Raw genomic sequence first — 21,005 nt, 5'->3', positions numbered from 1 at the left:
CTAGCAAGTTGTTCTTTGCAGAACAGACAGGTAAGGAAGGTTAAGACTGATCAAGCAGCCAAAGATATGTGTGGCTCACAGATGAGCTGCCACTACCCATGGTGCCTTACGTTGTAGGGTGCCCCCTGTGACCACAGAGGAAGTCTCCATATGGCTCACCACAATGTCATAGGAAGCAACCTATTGAGGCCAATCTCACAGATGGCAAAAAATTCACCAGAGCAGATAGAGTGAGCACAGCTAGATTTGTTGAGCACACTGCAGGAAAGCACGGGGCAAGCAGCAGAGTTAGGGACTGACTACTGCTACAACATGGACTGTAATCTGAGAGGTATGTTTGTAAGGCCAGTCCCTTCTTAGTTAGGGTGACTGTTGCCATATGCTTGCAAGAGGACAGTGAGCAGGACAGCCAGAGGCTATCCATTGCAACATGGACTACAATCCAAGAAGCATTACTTGGAACTGCAATATTTGCTCAGGGAGAGTTTTCTGTCATCCAACAGGTTATCCTAGGTAGGTGATTTGCATCTCTGGGCAGAGCTGGTGAGCTTATAGCACCTGAGTTTAGGGACTCCACCAAATGCCCCGGGGCTCCCATCCACAAGGACCTCCACTCTTGATCTCTTCTTCCCTCTTCACGAGAGTTCTTTAACCATGCATCACTCTTTCACTTCATCCAGGGTTTGTTCAAATTTCACCCATCAAAGAGGCTTTCCTGTCCACATGGATGCAAAATATCAATCACAGGATTCTCCCACCCTTCTCTGCTTTTCACTGACGACTCACCACCACTTGCCACTGTGCATTTATTGGTTGATTTAATTGCTGTTTCCCACCACTAAACTGCAGGTCTCCAGTGCAGAGGCTTTGTTTAATTGATAGCTGTATCCCCAGTGCCTGATGTGGTTCCTAGCACATTGCAGGCTCCCAATGAATGAACGCTGCTTGAAAAAAATGATTGATGATGTCGGCCATTTTTATTGCCTTCAGTTTCCCCATATCCTATGTAAGACCACAATAAATATTCTTGGTGTGTGATGCTTTTCTTGAGTTTTCTCATCCTATAAGCGTGCCATCTGCCAAGGATGCCGTTTCTCGTTTTGCTCTACATTGGTGTCTGCTTTCATTGCTAAGTAGTTGCATTCTGACATTAACCCCCTGTGTGCTAACTGACTTTCTTTACACACTGTTCTTTATAGGGTTATGTACAGATTCTTCTGCAGTTCAGGCTGTTCTTAAAGTGTTTAGTCACATGTATTCAGACAACTTACATGGTTTTTTACATTATTTATTTATTTATTTTCATTTTATTTGAAAGAGAGAGAAGGGGAGAGATACCTTCCACTCACTAATTCATTCCCCAGATGTCCACTCACTGATTCACTCCCCAGATGCCCACAAAAGCCAAAGCTGGGCCAATCCAAAGTCAGAAGTCAGGAGCCAGGGACTCCCACAGAGGTCGCAGGGGCCCATGTACTTGAGCCATCTTCTGCGGCCTTGCAAGAAGCTGGATTGGAAGCTGAACCAGACTCAGACCAGCACTCCAAGATGGGATGTGGGCATCCCAAACAGCATCTTGACCGCTGTGCTAAGCGCCCACCCAACTTCTTCATTATTTTCAGTGATGGTTCACCACATCCATCTGATTCAACACTTTCATCAGACTATCTATTGCTTACTGCAGTCCCATTTTGTAAGATTTATATTTGGCTGCTATGTGAATTGAGACACATAGAATCAAAATGTCTAGGTTTCAATGAATTTATTTATTTTAATATCTAAAACAAGTTTAATACATTTCAGAAATATTACTCCTTTTTTTTTTCTCTTAATCAGAAAGGTGTGACTTACTTTAGACCATTCTTGAGTATAAACTCAGTGTTTTCCAGGGTGTGCTTTAACATAACCAGTCCTAGAACTTAGTGCTGGGTCTTTGCAGCTTGGTGCACTCTTGGTGCCCATGGGTACCTGTTCCATACTTTAAACAGACTTGGCAAAAATATCTGTTTATCCAAGAGATGTCATTATTTTTTTCTTTAAGTTTGTGGAAAGTAGAGTTAAAAGAAATTTTTTGGTGCGAAATGTTTTGAAATTTAAGCTTGGTATATTTATAACACAACTTTTCTATTAATATTTTTGAAGACCCCTTGAATAGATCATTTGTTCTACTGTGTGTATTTGTCTTTGCCTAGAAAATGTGCCTTCTCTCCTGAGGGCTTTGTCTCTACTCCCCTCTTCCAATTTTCCCCTTCCCTTCTGAGTATCCTAGTGGGAACTGAATGGTTGCTTTTGGATTTTTGTTGTTGTTTTATAATCTCATGCTGGATGTATTTGTTGGTGGTTTTCTCTGATTCAGATTTTTACAATGTTGCTCCTTTGTGGATTCTGCTATCTGGAAGCTTCCTGTGTTGTTTCTCACTTTGCTGCCTTCCCACAGTTTGACAAATAGGTTATATTAGATATAATGAGAAAATGTAGTGAATTAATTGTACTGCACTTGGTTATACATAGATGTTTAGTTTTTCATCTTAAGCACTTCTATACAGAGAGAAGTTAAAATAGGTTCCAGTTTAACAGAAGAATGTCTTCACTCTCTTTTATATAAATCCTCCAACCCTGTTCTCTTTCTTAGTAAGTGCATTTTGACGGCAATTAGAATAAAATAATAAATTTATTTTTAAGCATCTGCTGTCACAAAACTTTATATACTATTAATAAAAATTTAATAACACGGGTATAATGCTCCAAACACCATTAGCAGGAGTTTACAAAAATTATGAGGGCACAGGGCTGGTGTTGTGATGTAGTAGGTAAAATGGCATCCCATTTGGATGCTGGTTTGTGTCCCAGCTGTTTCACTTTCAATCCAGCTTCCTGCTAATGGCCTGGGGAAAAGCAGCAGAAGGTGGCCCAAATACCTGGGACCCTGCCACCCACATGGGAGGCCCAGATCAAGCTCCTGGCTCCTGGCTCCTGGCTCCTGGCTTCGGCCTGGCTGAGTCCTGGCCATTGTGGCCATCTGGGAATGGAAGATATCTCTGTCATCCAGCAAGTGGATGGAAGATATTCCCTTTCTCTCTCTCCTTCTCCTCTCCCCCACCCCTGTAACTCTGACTTTTAAATAAATAAATAAATCTTTAAAAGAAAAGGAAATATGAGAGCACATTAAAGCTTTAGAAAAATGGGATTAAATGATAGGTTTATTTTGGTGCATAAGGGCAATTTGACGGTAAGAATGGAATGTGCTTCCTTGACAATCATTGAGACTATATAGCTGAGGCTGGGGTCATATAGGCAGATCCATATTTTGTCTATGCAATTTCCATGAGCTTTCTGAAGTACCATTGCACAAAGAATAGACCAAACTAGGTACAGGCACACTGCAACCTATAGCTTGACTTTGGATGACCCATAACGTAAGACAGGTTTTACACTTTCAAATGGTTAAAACCAAATCACTAGGATATTTCATGACATATAAAATTCCAAGACATTCTAGTTTCTCTGTCCATGTGTTCCACTGGAACACAGCCACAGTAGTTCTTTTCCTTGTTGTCTATGGCTGGTTTTGTACAGCAGGAGTAATCTGAAACTGACTTGTGACCGAAGCTTCTGGATAAGACCTTGTATGTATGTCTTTGAGCCTCAACTTCCACTTAAATTTTTAAAATATGAAAATTACTACATTTCTTCTCCTTGGTGTTTTTAGGAAGTAAAATGAGTTGTAAATCTGAAAGTGTTTTGGCAATCACTAAGTTGTTAAAAAATATAAAATAGGCCGGCGCTGTGGCTCACTAGGCTAATCCTCCACCTTGCGGCACCGGCACACTGGGTTTTAGTCCCGGTCAGGGCGCCGGATTCTGTCCCGGTTGCCCCTCTTCCAGGCCAGCTCTCTGCTGTGGCCCGGTAAGGCAGTGGAGGATGGCCCAAGTCCTTGGGCCCTGCACCCCATGGGAGACCAGGAGAATCACCTGGCTCCTGCCATCGGATCAGCGCGGTGCACCAGCCGCAGCACGCCGGCCACGGCAGCCATTAGAGGGTGAACCAACAGCAAAGGAAGACCTTTCTCTCTGTCTCTCTCTCTCACTGTCTACTCTGCCTGTCAATATATATATATATATATATATATATAATAGCATTACCTTATTGCATTTCCAGAGCTCCAATAGTTAAAAAAACTTAATAGGAGTTTAGAAAAAGGAAAATTGTATGATATGGATAACGCATACCTGTAGCATTCCAGTTCTGGTTTAAATTTCTGCCTAAATCTACTTTGTGAATAATCCTAAAAGAATCATCTGACGGTTATCTAGAAAGCCAGTCCATAGCCAATTATACTGGCCTGGGAGATTCCGAAATAGGCCCCATCACTTCCCCGGGAAGCAGTCTCTCTTCTCCCTCCCTCATCCCTGCATCACCCACATTTCGTGCCTTTGCCTGCGCCCTAACAGGCTTCCATCTCTACCACAAGCTGCCCACCATCGTTCCCGAGAGCTGCCTGCTCATCATGGTCGGACTTCTGCTCGGCGGAATTATCTTTGGCGTCGATGAAAAGTCTCCCCCGGCGATGAAGACCGACGTGTTTTTCTTGTACCTCCTGCCTCCCATCGTGCTGGACGCCGGCTACTTCATGCCCACGCGCCCCTTCTTCGAGAACCTCGGCACCATCTTCTGGTACGCGGTGGTGGGGACCCTGTGGAACTCCATCGGCATCGGCGTGTCCTTGTTTGGCATCTGCCAGATCGAGGCGTTTGGCCTCAGTGACATCACCCTGCTGCAGAACCTGCTCTTCGGCAGCCTGATCTCAGCCGTGGACCCGGTGGCCGTGCTCGCTGTCTTCGAGAACATTCACGTCAATGAGCAGCTCTACATCCTGGTCTTCGGCGAGTCCCTGCTGAACGACGCGGTCACAGTGGTGAGTTGGAGGAATCCACGCAGCCTCGTGGCCCGGTGTGGGGACCAGCCGGCGGCCGGCTTACTTGAAGGGTGCCCCGCTGGGTTTAGTGCTCTGGTGGCACTGACTTGAAATTCCGAAGGCATATTTTTGTTCATTTTAATTTCTCACTTACTGTTACACAACTGGCGTCTCATTCTCGTTTGGCACTGGGACCCGCAGGGTAATGTAGTTGGTCCCTTCTTACAAGGCCTTGTTTATGCCAGAGGTCCATAACAGTGATTGTGGCCTTTGCACCTGTGATGATTTACTGTTTTGGCAGTTCCAAAGGATGACATTTGATCATAGTGGAAAAGAACCCAGAGTTATTCATGAGAAATAATGCTGTCCATGTGTACGATGCACAAGAAAATGGCAATACCTACTAAGAGTGCCATTCTCAGATGGGGTTGCACTGTTTATTATGTTATAGCCCTTATTTTTTTTAAAAAAAATATTTAACATTATTTGAAAGGCAGAGTCACAATGAGGGAGTGAGGGAGAGAGAGAGAGAGAGAGAGAGAGAGAATTTCCCATCCCCTAGTTCACTCCCCAAATGGTTGCAAGGGCCAGGTGTGGGCCAGGTGGAAGCCAGGAGTCTGGGACCCCATCCAGGTCTCCCACGTGGGTGACAGGGGCCCAAGTACATGGGCCACCTTCTGCTGCTTTCCCAGGCACAGTATCAGAGAGCTGTGTTGGAAGTGGAGCAGCCTGGACTCGACCTGGTGCTTAATAGGGAATCATGGCATTGCAGCTGGTGCACCACAACACTGGCCTCCTTTTGTTAAAGCTATTGGCGAAAATTTTCATCACTTACTTTCTATTACTACTCAACAAGCACAATTCTAGGCTTAATCATTTTCCCATAAGTGGGTTTTTATTTGGCCAACACAGATTATTTAATTCTCTTTAAACTGCAGCATAACTCAAGTCAGAGGCTGTTATGGTCTTAATCTAGGCAGAGTTTACTGTGGAGAGAAAGGATGAGGAAGGATACCCCCCCCCACACACACACACACACCTGTAAAGAGCTCTGCCTGCTCCAGTTAGACACTCAAATGATCCAGGATGATAAACCAATTTGTTAGCTTTGGTGATCTTGTGTTATGTTAGCCACTGCAGTTGTAAAGGTGATCATAATGACAAGCATTTACCTTTTGTGAATGCGTCCCTTTGTGCTCAGGTCTGTAAGCACTGATTCTTCTTATAGATAAAAAAAAAATTGAGAAGGTCAAGTCAGGTGGACTTTTTTAAAAAAATTGATTTGAAAGGCAGAGTTACAGAGTGGAAAGGAGAGTCAGGCACAGAGAGAGAGAGGTATTTCATCTGCTGGTGCATTCCCTGAATGACCACAGCAGCCTGGGCTGGGCCAGGCTGAAGTCAGGAACCAGGAGCTGTATCCAGGTCTCCCACATGGGTGGCAGGGGCCCAAGTACTTGGATCATCTTCCTCTGCTTTTCCCAAGCCATCAGCAGGCAGCTGTATCGGAAGTGGAGTAGATAGGACACAAACTGGGGCCCATAGGGGATGCTGGCATTGTAGCCTGTGGCTTTACCAGCTGTACCACAACACCAGCCCCATAAAGTGTACTTAAATAATTTTATTTTTAATACCCTCTCAATTAGCTCATATCATTAAAATGCTATTCCTGACTCACGTGAAAATCTCCTTCGCCACCAACATTATTCTGTTAGCCTATATTCCACTATGAAAGCAGATCCCTGAACTGAATAAAATATCATCTCTTAAGAAGCCCATTAACTCCATGTGGATGTCATTAGGTAGAAAATAATATGCTGATAGCATCACAATTTTTAGAATAGCCGCTAAGACTACTGTTTTAAGAAAGCCAAGATGCCTCACTTCAGTAACAAAACATACTTCATATTCTCCATTAGTCATTTACAGTGATCAGCCATTCACTCGCCAATATTAAATTGTAATTGGAAAACTGCCATAGTAGTAAAGGCATTTTATAACTGATTCCAGAGGCATCAAGTTCTCCAATGCGACTTAGGTTTGATGTGTAAATTTTCCTCTTGTTGAGGGAGATTGTAACCACTTGCACATGGCATTCTTAGAGTGAATTGATTGCACACACAGGGACCTTTACAAAGAAACAAGAACACCCTGTGCATTCTTTCTAGGGCAGCTCAGCACAGTCAGCTTGCTTTCAGAAGGACACACCGTTTACACTGCTTTTTCAACTCTGACAACTATTCCCATCCCATACCATCTCAGTGGAGGCTTCCTTTGCATTTGGGTAGAATCAGATCTCAAGGAGGATCCAGCTAAATCACTGTGTTGAGTATACAAAGGCAGTAGGAAATCCACAGGCACATCCTGCATAGAGCCATCAACTGTGGTTTATGGATGTGGAGGAAGGGCTGACCCAGAGAGGACAGCGGGTCAAACTAGAGCCTGCTATCCCAGTAGGACAGAAAAAGCACATGTACAGAGCCTGGGTATCAGAACCACTCTCAGGGTTTCATATGAAGGAGCCTCTCTCAGTGAGCTAAAAGCCCAAGGACCTTCACGCTAGACCCGCAGAATATCTGGGTATGACCAAGGGTGTGCTTACCTAATGCCAAAGAATGAGATGTTTCTCTTGCTCAACCGCCTTAATAGTGTGTTGAACAGGACATGTGTTAGAAATAATTAGAAAAATGTTGCAGAAAATGATTTGTACCCTCAAAGAACAGAGGTGTGGAATGTTTTGTGGAAGATTCTTTAATTCATTCATCTAGTCTGATCCTTAGGAGCGTATGTTAGTCCATTCACCGTTGCTGTAACAGAATATATGAAACTGGACACTTTCTAAACATTTTTTAGTTATTTGAAAGGGAGAAAGAGAGAGAGAGAAGCAGAACTCTGAACTCTCTGGTTTGAAGAAGCCAGGGGCCAGGAACTCGGTCCAGATCTCTCATGTGTGTGGGAGGAACCCAACTGCTTGCCATCACCACTGCCTCCCAAGATACATTAGCAGGAAGTAGAAGTTAGGAAATGCAGTCAGAAATGGAACACAGGAACCCTGATGTGGGACACAGATGTCTTAACCATGGCACAACATCCACTCCCTGAGATGGGGCACATTTTAAAGAAAAGAAGTGTATTGTTCTCAGTGTTTCAGAGGCTATCAATCTGGGATAGGATGTCCCCAACTCTTGGCCTTGGTGAGGGCTCCCTTGTCAATGTCAGAACACTGCGGAGGAATGGGAAGGGGACCACCGCATGCAGAGGGGCCAACTGTGTCAAGGTGACTTTGCTTGGTAACAGCCCCCTCCCTCCAGGGAGAGCTAGCTCACTCCTTGAGTCTGTTAGTCCCGTGACCCAGTCATCTCCCACTAGGCTTCTCTCTTCAGCAGGTTCACACTGGGGGCCCAGATTGCAGTGCGTGAACATTTGGGGCATGCCGCATCCTGATATCAGAGTTTTCTGGAACTCATGGCACAAGGAAAGGTTCTAAATATACAGACCAGGACACACATTGCAAAAATGATGAGTCACTAGGATACAAGGACAAAGGTTAATCTTAGAAAATGTCAACAGTATAATCTAGAGAATGAGTGGAATCATAGCTTAGAGAATCATAGCAAATTCAATACTGAGGTAGAAAAGCCAAAGGAAGAAAACCTGGCACAAAAATGTCTCAAAGCAAGATAAATTGGCAATATGTAAATTATAGATGAAACTCTCCATTCTATTGTCCAGGGCTACAATAGATGAGAATTAACTGATGGGTCTTTGACATAGGGGTTACAATGCTGGTTAAGAAGCTCGTCTTCCATATGAGGATGCTTGGGTTCTAGTCCTGGCTCCACGCCAGACTCCAGTGCCCCACTAATACACACTCTAGGAACCAGCAGTGATGGCTCAAGTAGCTGGGTCCTTGCCACCCTCCTGGGAGTCCTGGATTGAGGTCTTAGCTCCTGGGATTTGGTCTAACCTAGCCCATTCTTTGTAGACATATGGGATGTGAACCAGTGGATGGGAGATTTTGTCTCTCTCTCTCTCTCTCCCTCTCTCCCTCTCTCCCTCTCTCCCTCCTTCCCTCCCTCTCTCCCTCTCTCCCTCTCTCTCTCTCTCAGTATGTGTGTGTATCTGCATCCCAAACAAATATAAAATTTAAAAAAATTACTGTGGAAATGGCAAACAATTGAAAGAAGCCAGCATGTAATATTTAAGTAGATTTTTGTAGTTTTGCTTGTAAGAGACATTTTATGAAGTTTTTTTAAAATCCAAAGCTTGTTCAGGTACTGAAGTAACCAAGAAACCCTGCTGTTTCCACTGTAGTCCCTAACCAAATGATTTAAGTTCACATGGGAATTTCCAATGTCATTCTTAGGACATGTTAGTGCAACTGTGGCATATTCAGAGACATTTCCCAAGAAGATTTAAAGAGTTTCCCCCCAAGAGTTTCTAGCTATTTATCCTTACCCGGAGTTGTTTAAGCAGAGCTGGCTTAGTAGAAAGAAACTAGTACTTTACCTCCATGGCTATTCCTTTTGGGCTGTGGAGTGGAATTTAACTTTAAGAAAATAGAGATTAGTCAGTGAGCATTCTGACCTTCATTCTGGTTTTTGCAGATAGCAGGATAGATATAAAACACTTCATGCATAAGTGATTATTCCTAGTGCTTCCTATAAGAAAAAGTGACCTATTTGGGGGACACAAAGCTCCACTGTACCTGCAGAGTTCCTATTGCTGCTTTACCTGATTTTCCTGATTTAGTACATGTTGTAAATTATCGTTCAAAATATGTAATTCCTCACTTTAATATACTTATGCATTTTTTAAATATTTATTTATTGTTTGAAAGGCAGAGTTACAGAGATGCAGATGCAGAGGCAGAGGCAGAGGCAGAGAGAGAGAGGTCTTCCATCTGCTGGTTCACTCCCCAATTAGCCACAACGGCTGGAACTGTGCTGATCTGAAGCCAGGAGTCAGGAGCTTCTTCCAGGTCTCCCACAGGGGTGCAGGGGCCCAAGCAGTTGGGCCATCTTCTACTCTTTCCCATGCCATAACAGAGAGCTGGATCGGATGTGGAGCAGCTGGGACTCGAGCCAGTGCCCATATTTGATGCCGGCACTGCAGGCGGCAGCTTTACCCACTACAACACAGTGCCGACCCCAACCAGGAGCTTCTTCTGGGTCTCCCATGTGGGTTCAGAGGCCCAAGCACTTGAGCCAACTTCTACTGCTTTCCCAGGCCATAACAGGGATCTGGATTGGAAGTGGAGAAGCCAGGACTCAAACCAGTGCCCATAAGGGGTGCTAACACTGCAGGTAGCAGCTTCATCTGCTATGCACAATACTGGCATTTTAAAAATACTCATAATAAACATAATAAAGGTCTTTTATCATAAGAAAGATTTAAAAGCACTCAGCTTTCAAATCAGCCCATTACAAAAGGTAGTAAATAGGCATCACTGGCATTTTAACCTCTTAAAAATATAAATGTTAAGAAGAGGTCAACTTAGCAGACTCACAGAGATGTATCCCTAATCCAACATCCCTAATCCAAAAACCCAAAATATAAAATACCCCCAAATCTGAGAGTTTTGTGAGCACTGATGTGACATCCCCAAGTGAAAAATTCCAAGCCTGACCTCGTATGATGGGTGGCAACTAAAACATAGATGCAATATTGTATAAAATTACCTTTGGGCTATGCATTGTGTTGTAGTGGGTAAAACCACCATCTGCAATGCCAGCATCCCATACGGGTGCCGGTTTGAGTCCCAGCTGCTCCCCCATCTGATCCAGCTCCCTGCTAATGGCCTGGGAATGCAGTGGAAGATGGCCCAAGTGCTTGGGCCCCTATGACCCATGTAGGAGACCTGGATGAAGCTTCTGGTTCCTGGCTTCTGCCTGGCCCAGCTTCAGCTGTCGTAGCCATCTGGGGAGTGAACCAGCAGATGACAGAAGGCTCTCTGTTCCTCTGTCTCTGTCCTGTCTCTGTCTCTCTCTGTAACTCTGCCTTTCAAATAAACAAACCTTTAAAAGAAGATGTATATAAAACATAAAAATTTCATGTTTAGATATCTCATTATGTATATACAAATATTCTAAAATTTAAAAAAAAGACTTCAAAAACCATGTGGTCCTAAGCATAATACTCAGCCTGCTTCCTTATAACTAACACAGATAGGTAGGTAAATAAAAAGTCCAAAGTACTTTTCTCCATAGGTTCCCGGGAGATAAAATGAAAGGATTGAACTGGTGTGAGCTAACTGAAGGGTTATGGTTCTATTGTGATTAAAAGAAAAGAATTTTACCTCATGCCCATCACCACTAGGAATCAGGGTTCAAGTCGAGCAGGTGATGGTTATGGAAAGCTTTCTGGTTGTCAAGGTGATGTAGCATCCCCAGCGGCGGCCTCATCGGAGTGGACCTTGGCCATGTGCTGACGGTCAAGTACCCACGACTGAGCTTTGCTCTTTCACTGTCTACGAGGATGTTTCCACGGAATGGACCTTTGATGGATGGGGTGGACTGAGTTGCCAGGAAGGTGGTTTTGGAAGGTTTAGGAGTGTATGGCCTGTCTGCTGATGCCAGTTCTTCTGTGACGATGAACTCTGGGGGCTTCCCTTGGAGGCCTCATCAGTGTGCCAGGTGGGGCGGGGCGGGGAGATGAGAGGGAGAGGAGAAGGAGATTGTCTTTTGCAAAAGTAATTGCTCATTTTTATTTTTATTTTTTTAACTTTTATTTAATGAATATAAATTTCCAAAGTACAGCTTATGGATTACAATGGCTTCCCCCCCTCCATAACTTCCCTCCCACCCGCAACCCTCCCCTTTCCCTTCCCCTCCCCCCTTCCATTCACATCAAGATTCATTAATTTGCTCATTTTTAATAAGAGCTTATGTATATTTATTTGGAAGACACAGCAGGAGAGAGAGATGGGGCTAGCATTGTGGTGCAATGTCAAGTCCCTGCTGCTTCACTTCTGATCCAGCTTCTTGCTAATGCACTTGGGAAGGCAATGGAAGATGGTTCAAGTACATGGGCTCTTGCCACACATATGGGAGACCCAGATGGAGTTCTGGGCTCCTGGCTTCAGCCTGGCCCAGCACTGGCCATTGCAGCAATTTGGAGGGTGAATCAGCAGATAGAAGACCTCTCTCTCTCTCTCTCTCTCTCTCTCACACACACACACACACACACACACTTCTTTTCAAATAAATAAAAGTTTTTTAAAAAAGGAAGAGAGAGAGCTGATTTACTCAACAAATGCCCACATTGCTAGGGCATGGCCAGGCCAAATCCCAGAGCCCAGAACTTCGTCAGGGTCTCCTAAGTGGGTGTAGAGACTCATGTACTTGAGACATCTCCTGCTGCCTTCCAGGATGTACTTTAGTAGGAAGTTGGAATGGGAAGCACACACAGGACTCATGCTCTGGCACTGTGATATGGAATGTGGGCATCCCAGTTGGAGTCTTAACTTGCAGTGCCACAATGCCCACCTATGGAACTTCTGATTTTTGGAGGGAAATGAGGCCCTCACTCAAGAGGTAGCACCAATAACACAGAAGGATGGGAGCTCATGTGTGCTACAGGAGGCCCAAGGAACGGGCCATGTGGAGAGGCAGAAGTCCAGGAGGGCTCTCAGGAGAAGCAGCAGCTTCAGCTGTGTGCTGGAAGAGAGACAAAGTTTCCCTAGGGTTGGGGCTGAGCTTCTGCCAAGAGAATCCACTGGGGGGAAAACCAGGAGCAAGAATGGGTGAACAATGCTACATTTTGTGGAGAGGTGATGAAACCCTTGCCCAGAAGGAAAGGGGTTAGAAAGCAGAAAGAAGCAAAAAACCTGAGTGTGGCAGGTGGGCTGAGGCTACTGGGCCTTGTCCGAGTCAGGCCATCCAAGATGTTCATCTTGGGAGTAGAAAATGGAATGGCAGCATTGCGTTGAAAGGAAGGAAGTCTTGTGGTGACTGTAGGGGACAGGAGATGGGGCAAGGGAAGGATGTGACTGCCCAGGAAAGCTGGGGACAGAGGGAGCAGATATCCTGGAGTCTGGTGCCAGAACTGGGGTGCCTGAGTGGCTGGCAAGGGAGGCTAGGCTGTCACTGCAAAAACAGAGGACTAGGAAACCATTCTGTCTCTTCTGGGACACTGGCAACCATTGCTTTTGGCTGTTCAGAGGCAAGGGAATACATATATGTATGTGTGTATGTTTATACATGTATATATACACACACACATATATATGTATGTATATATATATACACAAACATATATGGACGAATATATATATACACACACATATATAGAGATGTATATATACACACACACATATATAGAGATATATATCTATATATACACACACACATATATATCTAGACGTCTATATGTGTGTGTGTATATATAAATATATAAAACGTCTTGGAGCCTCTCACAGGAAGCAGGTGCAGCACGTGGATGCTGACGGAATGTGGGCAGCAAGCTTCTGGTTGAAAAGAGGAGGTGGGTGCCACGTGGAGCCCACTGCTTCTCTGTCTGCCAAGTGATGATACCTTCAAAACCTTTTATTCCTCTGGGCATGACTCTCTTTTGTTGCCTTTGGTCTATTCAGTTCTCTTGGTGCAAATGCTGTTGAGTGTGACACCAACAGTTAGAAGGAAGGAATAGCCCATTGCTTTCTAAGGAAGAATCCACGATTTTTTCAAAAGCAACAGGCATTTTTTGTGATCTTTTTTTGAAAAAAAAAAAAATAAGAGATTTGTTTATGTGAAAGACACACACAGAGGGAGAGGGAGAGGGAGAGAGAGAGACATCTTCCATTTGCTTGTTCATTCCTCAAATGTCTATAATGCATGTCCTCTCCCACCCCTGCCCCTTGGCTTGAGCCAAGGGCTCCACCTGGGTCTCCCACTGAGGTTGCAGAAGCCCCAGCACTTGGGCCATTGTGCGTTGCTTTCCCAGGTACCTTAGCAGGGAGCTGGATTGGCAGTGAGCAGCAGGACTTGAACTGTCATTCTGATATGGGATGCTGGAGCCCCAGTGTTAGGGCCTGCTGTCATCTTTTTGGCATCATGGAAGTCATAGTTCTGAATTACAATAAGATGTTGCTAATTCCAAGGAGTTTATAATCGGGTAGAAAAGGGAGAAAGTATGCCAAACTTGAAAAGAGGTAGGCTGTATTAACGACCACAATGAAATGCAAAAAGAGTGAGAGGGCCTTTGCAGCACCCAGACTGGTGAGCAGGAGAGGAATGACTCATCGGCCCGTGACAACCTTGAACAACTTACCCAGAAGGTCAGGGGACCTGCATTCTAACATCGCCTTGACATTTAATGCCATTGACTGGGGACAAATTGGGTCAACTTTGACTTTCTCAGAACCCATAAGAGAATTTCGTGCAGCCTTTGTCTCCAGCGTCCTTGTCCCATGGCTCTCCGGGAGATCCCTTGTGCTTCTGGAGTTGTAAATACCACAGTGACAAGGAGCCCAAAGCCTGCTCCAATGTGGAAAAAGTCGTGGGACTTCAGCCCTCACTTCCTCTTCCAGTTGGCTCTGTGGCACTGGACTCATGGTTGAGAGCACACTGGCCCAGCAGGCAGAAAATGCCCTGCATTTTGAAACCTTAATTAAACCAAGGTTATGGAAAGAAACCAAAGAGTAGTGTAGTCTTATTAACTGAGAAGCACGAAATGCCCAAGGTACAGCAGGTACAAAATACGTAAGGGACAGCCAGCACAAACATTCTCTCTCTTTCTCCTTCTCATACATTTTATTGCCCCTTAGCTTTGAGAAAATTCCTTCACATCTCATTAAACATGCCATGGATGTCTGGGTGGGACAAGGAGGTGGGGTATGGAGTGAGGACTCTGGTGACCTGGGAGGAGGACTTCCTCAGGTTGGGTACCTGTATTGGTAGTGGGTCTCTTCAATGGTGTGACTCCATAATAGATGGGCTATGGTAAAGGCATTCCCAGCAGCACTGATAAGCCTTCTCTCTGACATACGACTTCCTAAGCACTGATGATATGGGTGAAGTGGGCTGGATAGCAAATAGTTTAATCTTTCAGATGCTATCTGAAGAATCTCATGTTTTATGGATAAGTTATGTCATAAACTTGAAGTCTCCTCTTTCTAACTTTTAGAAATACTTTCACTGACATCAGACTTTCATTGAAGTGTTTTGGTTTGGAAGTCACAACATTAAAATCCTAGACAAACAAATGCACCCTGGTTGCCTCATACCATCCACTTTGGGTACACAGAAGAAATGTCCTTCCTAGAACACCAGGTAGGCTTTTCTGAGTATGGAGTGCTGCTGGAGAAACTGATGGTATCTTGACCATGTGTCTCCTTCTCCCACAGGTCCTGTATAACTTGTTCAAGTCCTTCTGCCAGATGAAAACCATTGAGACCATCGATGTGTTTGCCGGAATTGCTAACTTCTTTGTCGTGGGAATCGGTGGGGTGTTGATCGGCATCTTCCTGGGTTTTATAGCGGCATTCACCACTCGCTTCACACACAATATCCGAGTGATTGAGCCACTCTTTGTTTTCCTGTACAGCTATTTGTCCTACATAACAGCTGAGATGTTTCACCTCTCTGGCATCATGGCGTAAGTATTTCTTTGCTACAAACACTTCAGCACTACGTTTTGTTGGATTCATGTATTCTAAGCTATTAAATGGATTAAGTTATATGAAAGAGTAGATTTTTAAATTATGTTAAGAAGAATTAAAGGTGGGCTTTTATTATTTTTTAAATAAGAGGAAATCATATATCAACCATATTTATATTAACATTATCTGATGTTAAGAAGGAAAACTGGCCGGCGCCGCGGCTCACTAGGCTAATCCTCCGCCTTGCAGCGCCAGCACACCGGGTTCTAGTCCCGGTCGGGGTGCTGGATTCTGTCCCGGTTGCCCCTCTTCCAGGCCAGCTCTCTGCTGTGGCCAGGGAGTGCAGTGGAGGATGGCCCAAGTCCTTGGGCCCTGCACCCCATGGGAGACCAGGAGAAGTACCTGGCTCCTGCCTTTGGACAGGCGCGGTGCACCGGCCGCAGTGCACAGGCCGCGGCGGCCATTGGAGGGTGAACCAATGGCAAAGGAAGACCTTTCTTTCTGTCTCTCTCTCTCTCACTGTCCACTCTGCCTGTCAAAAAAAAAAAAAAAAAAAAAAAAAAAAAGAAGGAAAACTGCCTAAAAGTTATTTCTTGGCTCTCCTTTGAGGTTAAACAAGACCTGTTGAGGTTGATCTTCGTTAAGAATATTCTGGGTTTGATGCCCATTCAGTGTTGTCCAACAAGGTTGTGTCACCCACATTAATGTTGGAGTTTTGGGTTTGCTGATGTATGTTCATTTGAATAATCTTAGTGGTAGAAATATTTTATATGATGAATTCTACTTGAGAAAACTGCTGAAAGTCACTCAAAGTGAAATACAATGAGTAATAATATGATCAAGTAATTTCAGTTTAGCTTTAAAAATAAAGAGGTCTGATTCTAAAGCCTGAAATGTATAAAGGAAGACATGATTTATTAAGGATTCAGTGTATGATTCACCACCTGACTGGAGGACATTCTCAGAAATGTATGCACGTGGGCTGAACAATGGGAATGTTTAGACCCTATTTTGGTCTTTAGATGGTTACTTTGAAGGAGAATTCTCATTGGATGTGGATGTTTATGCTACTTCCTTGAATAAGCCTGTTATATTATGCTCACACTCTGTATATGGTGAGTGAAAAATACTTAGCAATAGAAAGCCACTACATTTTTGTTGACAAATATTTGTTTGCAGCTCAATACATAAGAACTTGCTGTATCTATTTAGGGTGTTGCTATTATAAGCATAGGCCTAGTTCTCCCTGAAATTCCCTCCCAACCTGATTGAAGGGTTGTTTTGATTGAGGCCTATTTTGTTTTTTACCCCATATCAGCACTTGTGTATCAAGAGTGATTAGGTGTGTAGTTGAGGAAATCAAAGGCCCCTGTGCAAGGAGAGTGGAACCCTTTGTCACGAAAGCCATGAGTTAAAGGTTGGCTGGTTTTTTGTTTCATAGAGCACCTAAATAAAGCAACCTATTAATCCAGTTTGACCCAGTCATGAAATGTTCCCTGTCTTCCTGGTTGCTATTCATATCATCTGTATCCCTTCCAGTTTCCTTACTGTTCTTTGACGAGTGTCATTGAAAATGTGTGATCAGCTAGTTCCAAGGTCTCTACCAAGAGTGTAGGAGTGGGACTTAGCATCTGGTTTTGCAGCAGTGTTGTTCTAGCAACAGTTGTGTGAGAATCTTGAATTGCATTGTGTGTCTGAGGTGTTAAGAACTCCTGATCATGTGCGTAGAGAAAGGTTGTACAACACCCACAAGGTAGCTATCTTCATGAGTCAGTTTGTCTGATGTTGAGATCCAGAACTGGGAGTCTTTGAAGATCCAGAGTAGAGAGGGAGAGTTGAAGAGCTGGATGGGGTTGCAATCCTGGTGCATCAGAAATGTCGGTGAGACCCAGAGTCCATCGGGGTGGGAAGGCCTGTGCTACATCAGGTCACTGGCGACTTGTTAGTATGGGATCACTGGATTACTTGCTCTAAGAATTCTGAAATCAGACACGAATAGTGCCACATATTCTTGAAAAATAGCACAGGTAATTCTCTGCTTCAATTTGCAGGTGGATGAAAAACATCTCTCGTTTTCAACTTCAAAGTGAACATTCATTTTACAGCTTAGTGTAACAAAAATTCCCTTATTACATTTATTGTCATGGACTACAGTGTACCAAAATGATAATGGACCCTTAAGTCAAATGGAGATGTAACCATTTTTATATCTAGAATTGCCATGCACACTCATTGTCCTGTGTTAGCAAAGGAAGAGCCTGGTGGGCACTGGGATGTGTTTGTTCCCAGAAGTGATGCCCTGTTTTCTAAGGGGAGGTAATTAGTAGGCTAGTCAGAGCTGGGCGTGTGTTGTGTTTCTGTATGGTGGAGATCACAGTTGTGCATTTGAAGTGCACTGATGTGTTTCCACATTGTAATCACTGTTTCTACCTTGGGATATCGGTCCAGGGCATGCGGTATAATGATGCCATTAAAATTGCACATCCAGCACACCTCTTTTCTGGGCTTAAATTATGTGCTAATTCCTTTCCTACTTCATGCTAATGATATTTTTGTGTGTGATTTAAAAACAAATTTTTAAGGTTAATGGGAGTAAAGGCATGGGGGGTTCTGAGCATGCTCAGTACTCTCCCTTGTTTGTTTTAGAGAAATAGGCAGCCACAGAGAAAGGAAAACAGGTGAGCTGAGAGAAGGGTTGAGGCACCTCACTGAGGGTTTGGAAAACAGCTGTGAAACGGTCCATCTGAGTTTTGCCCACAGCCTTCCTTTGTTCTTTCTTCTTCCCCAAACTTCTCCCCAACTTCTCCCCTTCCTTCTTCTTGTTGTCTTTCAGATGGTGGAACCACGTATGCCAGCTTTGTCTTAAGCAGGCTCTTGGACAGCCTGTTCTAGAATGAGATCACGTGAAACCAACAGGTAGTTCATAAGGGAGTCTGATCAAAAAGACACATCTTCCTGTGCCAATCTTTTAGGTAGGGAAGTGCTAGGCAGGATTCCAGCATCTTTATTTCTTTGAGGAGGTGTTGGAAGCAGTGCACCTGGGATATGCACAAAGCCTATTGTTGCTGTTGTTTATTTTTGTCATGAAAATAAACATCCACCCCACCCACACACCACAACACAGAATTACCTGTGGTTTTATATGCTTTTCACTCACTACAAGTACATAATACGAGGTAGATTCATGCTGTGTTCTCCTCCTGTCTTTAATTTTTTTTTTTTGACAGGCAGAGTGGATAGTGAGAGAGAAAGAGAGAGAGAGAGAGAGAGAGAGAGAGGTCCTCCTTTACCGTTGGTTCACCCTCTAATGGCCAGCGCACTGAGCTGATCCGAAGCCAGGAGCCAGGTGCTTCTCCCTCCACTGCACTCCCGGGCCACAGCAGAGAGCTGGACTGGAAGAAGGGCAATCGGGACAGAATCCGGCACCCCGACCGGGACTAGAACCCGGTGTGCTGGCGCCGCAGGCAGAGGATTAGCCTATTGAGCTGCGGCGCAGGCCCTCCTCTATCTTACAAGCTATTTGGGGAGATGACTTCAGAGCCTTCTTAGATATGGTTTGCCTTTTGTGGTGTCCTCTAGTATGTGTTTCCAACCTAATTTAACTTTAAGGATTTATTTATATCCATGCTTTGCTGTGTGTTCAGAAGGGTTTTAGATTAAGTACTAAGAATATAGATGAAATTCCCCGTCCTCTAATATTTTTATTGTCACTTCTTTTAAAACTGTTTATTGGTTAGTTATTGATTAGATAAGCAGAGAAGCAGAGAGAGATACAGGCAAATAGAGAGAACTCCTGTCTCTTCATTCCCCAAATGCCTTCAATGGCTGGGCCTGGGCTCAAGTAAAAGACAGAAATTCAACCCAGATCTCCCATATGGGTGTCAGGGATCCAACTACTTGAGCCATCTCTGCTGCTTCCCAGGATCTGCATTAGCAAGAAGCTGGAGTCAGGAGTGGGTGCAGGAGGCAGACTCAGGCAATCTGCTGTGGGATGTAGACTTCTTAACCACTAGGCTAAAGACCCACCTACTTTGTGCTCATTTCTGTTCTGTAAGAAATTGTTGCAACTGGGGAAAATTTGTGTGTGTGTGTCAGAGTGAGTCTCCACAGTGCTAGAACTAAAAGTAAGAGAAGGTTTTTATGATTTTCTAAACAAGAAATTTCACCTTGGGGTGCCAAAACACTGTGCTTGTAGTAGGTCATTTAGTGGTGATTAAAAATATTGATTTTAGGCCTGCGCTGCGGCTCACTAGGCTAATCTTCTGCCTGCGGCGCCGGCACCCTGGGTTCTAGTCCCGGTTGGGGCGCCGGATTCTGTCCCGGTTGCTCCTCTTCCATTCCAGCTCTCTGCTGTGGCCCGGGAGTGCAGTGGGGGATGGCCCAGGTCCTTGGGCCCTGCATCTGGATGGGAGAACAGGAGGAAAAACCTGGCTCCTGGCTTCGGATCAGCACAGCGCACCGGCCACAGCGTGCCGGCCATAGTGGCCCCTTGGGGGGTGAACCAATGGAAAAAGGAAGACCTTTCTCTCTGTCTCTCTCTCACTAACTCTGCCGGTCAAAAAAATTAATAAAAAAAATAAAAAATATTGATTTTAAAAATTCTTTTTTTCCCTAGTTCTGTTCAATATGGTGGCCAACAGGCACATGTAGCTACAACATTTTAAATGTGACCAATCTGAATTGACTTGGACTCCAAGATAAAAATATACAACCAATTTTTAAGATTGACAGCAAAAAAAACAATTTGGAGACTATCTCATTAACAATTTTTATACTGATTTATGCTGAAAAAACAATACATGGATATATTAGGTTAAGTAAATATAGTGTAAAATTAAATTCACCAGTTTCTTTTTACATTGTTACCTATGACCACTAGGAAGTTGGAAATTGCACATAGAGTTTCTACGATATTTTCATGAGACAGCATTGCAACAGGGAAGTGTAGTGCTCTCCATTCGATTTTGCTCTGGGATACTTGAAGACTGCTCTATGTTTTGTTCCCCTTAATAAAGCAGAAAAAAAAGCCATGGCATGAAAACATAGAGAAAATAAGAGAGAAATTGAGAGGGTGCTCCAGATAAAATCATCTTTGGGAATGGGGATGGTTAAAGAAAACAAGGAAGGAGAAATAGAAGAAAGATAGGAGGTTTTTCAGAGATGGCTTGTGCTAATTAAGATGTCAAAGTAAAGCTGTCTTGAGAAAATGAACAAATGCTACCCAGGGTCCACACCAAGGGCTTTGCTACAGACATCTTTAGAACTGGGCTGAGGAGTGGGATTCTCCTTCAGGGCAAGCTATGAGTCCTACAGGAATGAGCAAAGTACATTAAAATAGATTCATGGGATTGGAGTGTTTTATACTTTTTGTGAACCAAAACTGAAAATGTTTATAATATTCAATATTGGAAATAATGTGTTTTCTTGCCTCATCTTCTTAGAGGTAAAATAACATCAAAAACATCATTTTTACCTTCGTTTTTGTCTCTACTC

General features: G+C 44.0%; 1 protein-coding gene across 3 annotated transcripts in view; it reads left to right on the top strand.

Moving 5' to 3' along the window:
• SLC9A2 (solute carrier family 9 member A2) overlaps nt 1-21,005 on the top strand; it is a 106,238-nt gene that overhangs the window by 29,128 nt on the left and 56,105 nt on the right. For 2 of the 3 annotated variants that reach the window (XM_089327448.1, XM_008253183.5), the window contains exons 2-3: nt 4,452-4,915; nt 15,258-15,508. In XM_089327448.1, coding sequence (XP_089183574.1) covers nt 4,452-4,915; nt 15,258-15,508 — 715 coding nt within the window. The remainder of the gene's footprint in view (nt 1-4,451; nt 4,916-15,257; nt 15,509-21,005) is intronic. The other variant, XM_089327449.1, reaches the window with a different exon arrangement.

This window comes from Oryctolagus cuniculus, chromosome 2 (genome assembly GCF_051225735.1).
Source record: "Oryctolagus cuniculus isolate XC-2025 breed Fujian yellow rabbit chromosome 2, ASM5122573v1, whole genome shotgun sequence".
Lineage (NCBI taxonomy): Eukaryota > Metazoa > Chordata > Mammalia > Lagomorpha > Leporidae > Oryctolagus > Oryctolagus cuniculus.
The sequence above is the reverse complement of the archived record's forward strand: the minus strand, read 5'-3'. Positions and strand labels throughout refer to the sequence as shown.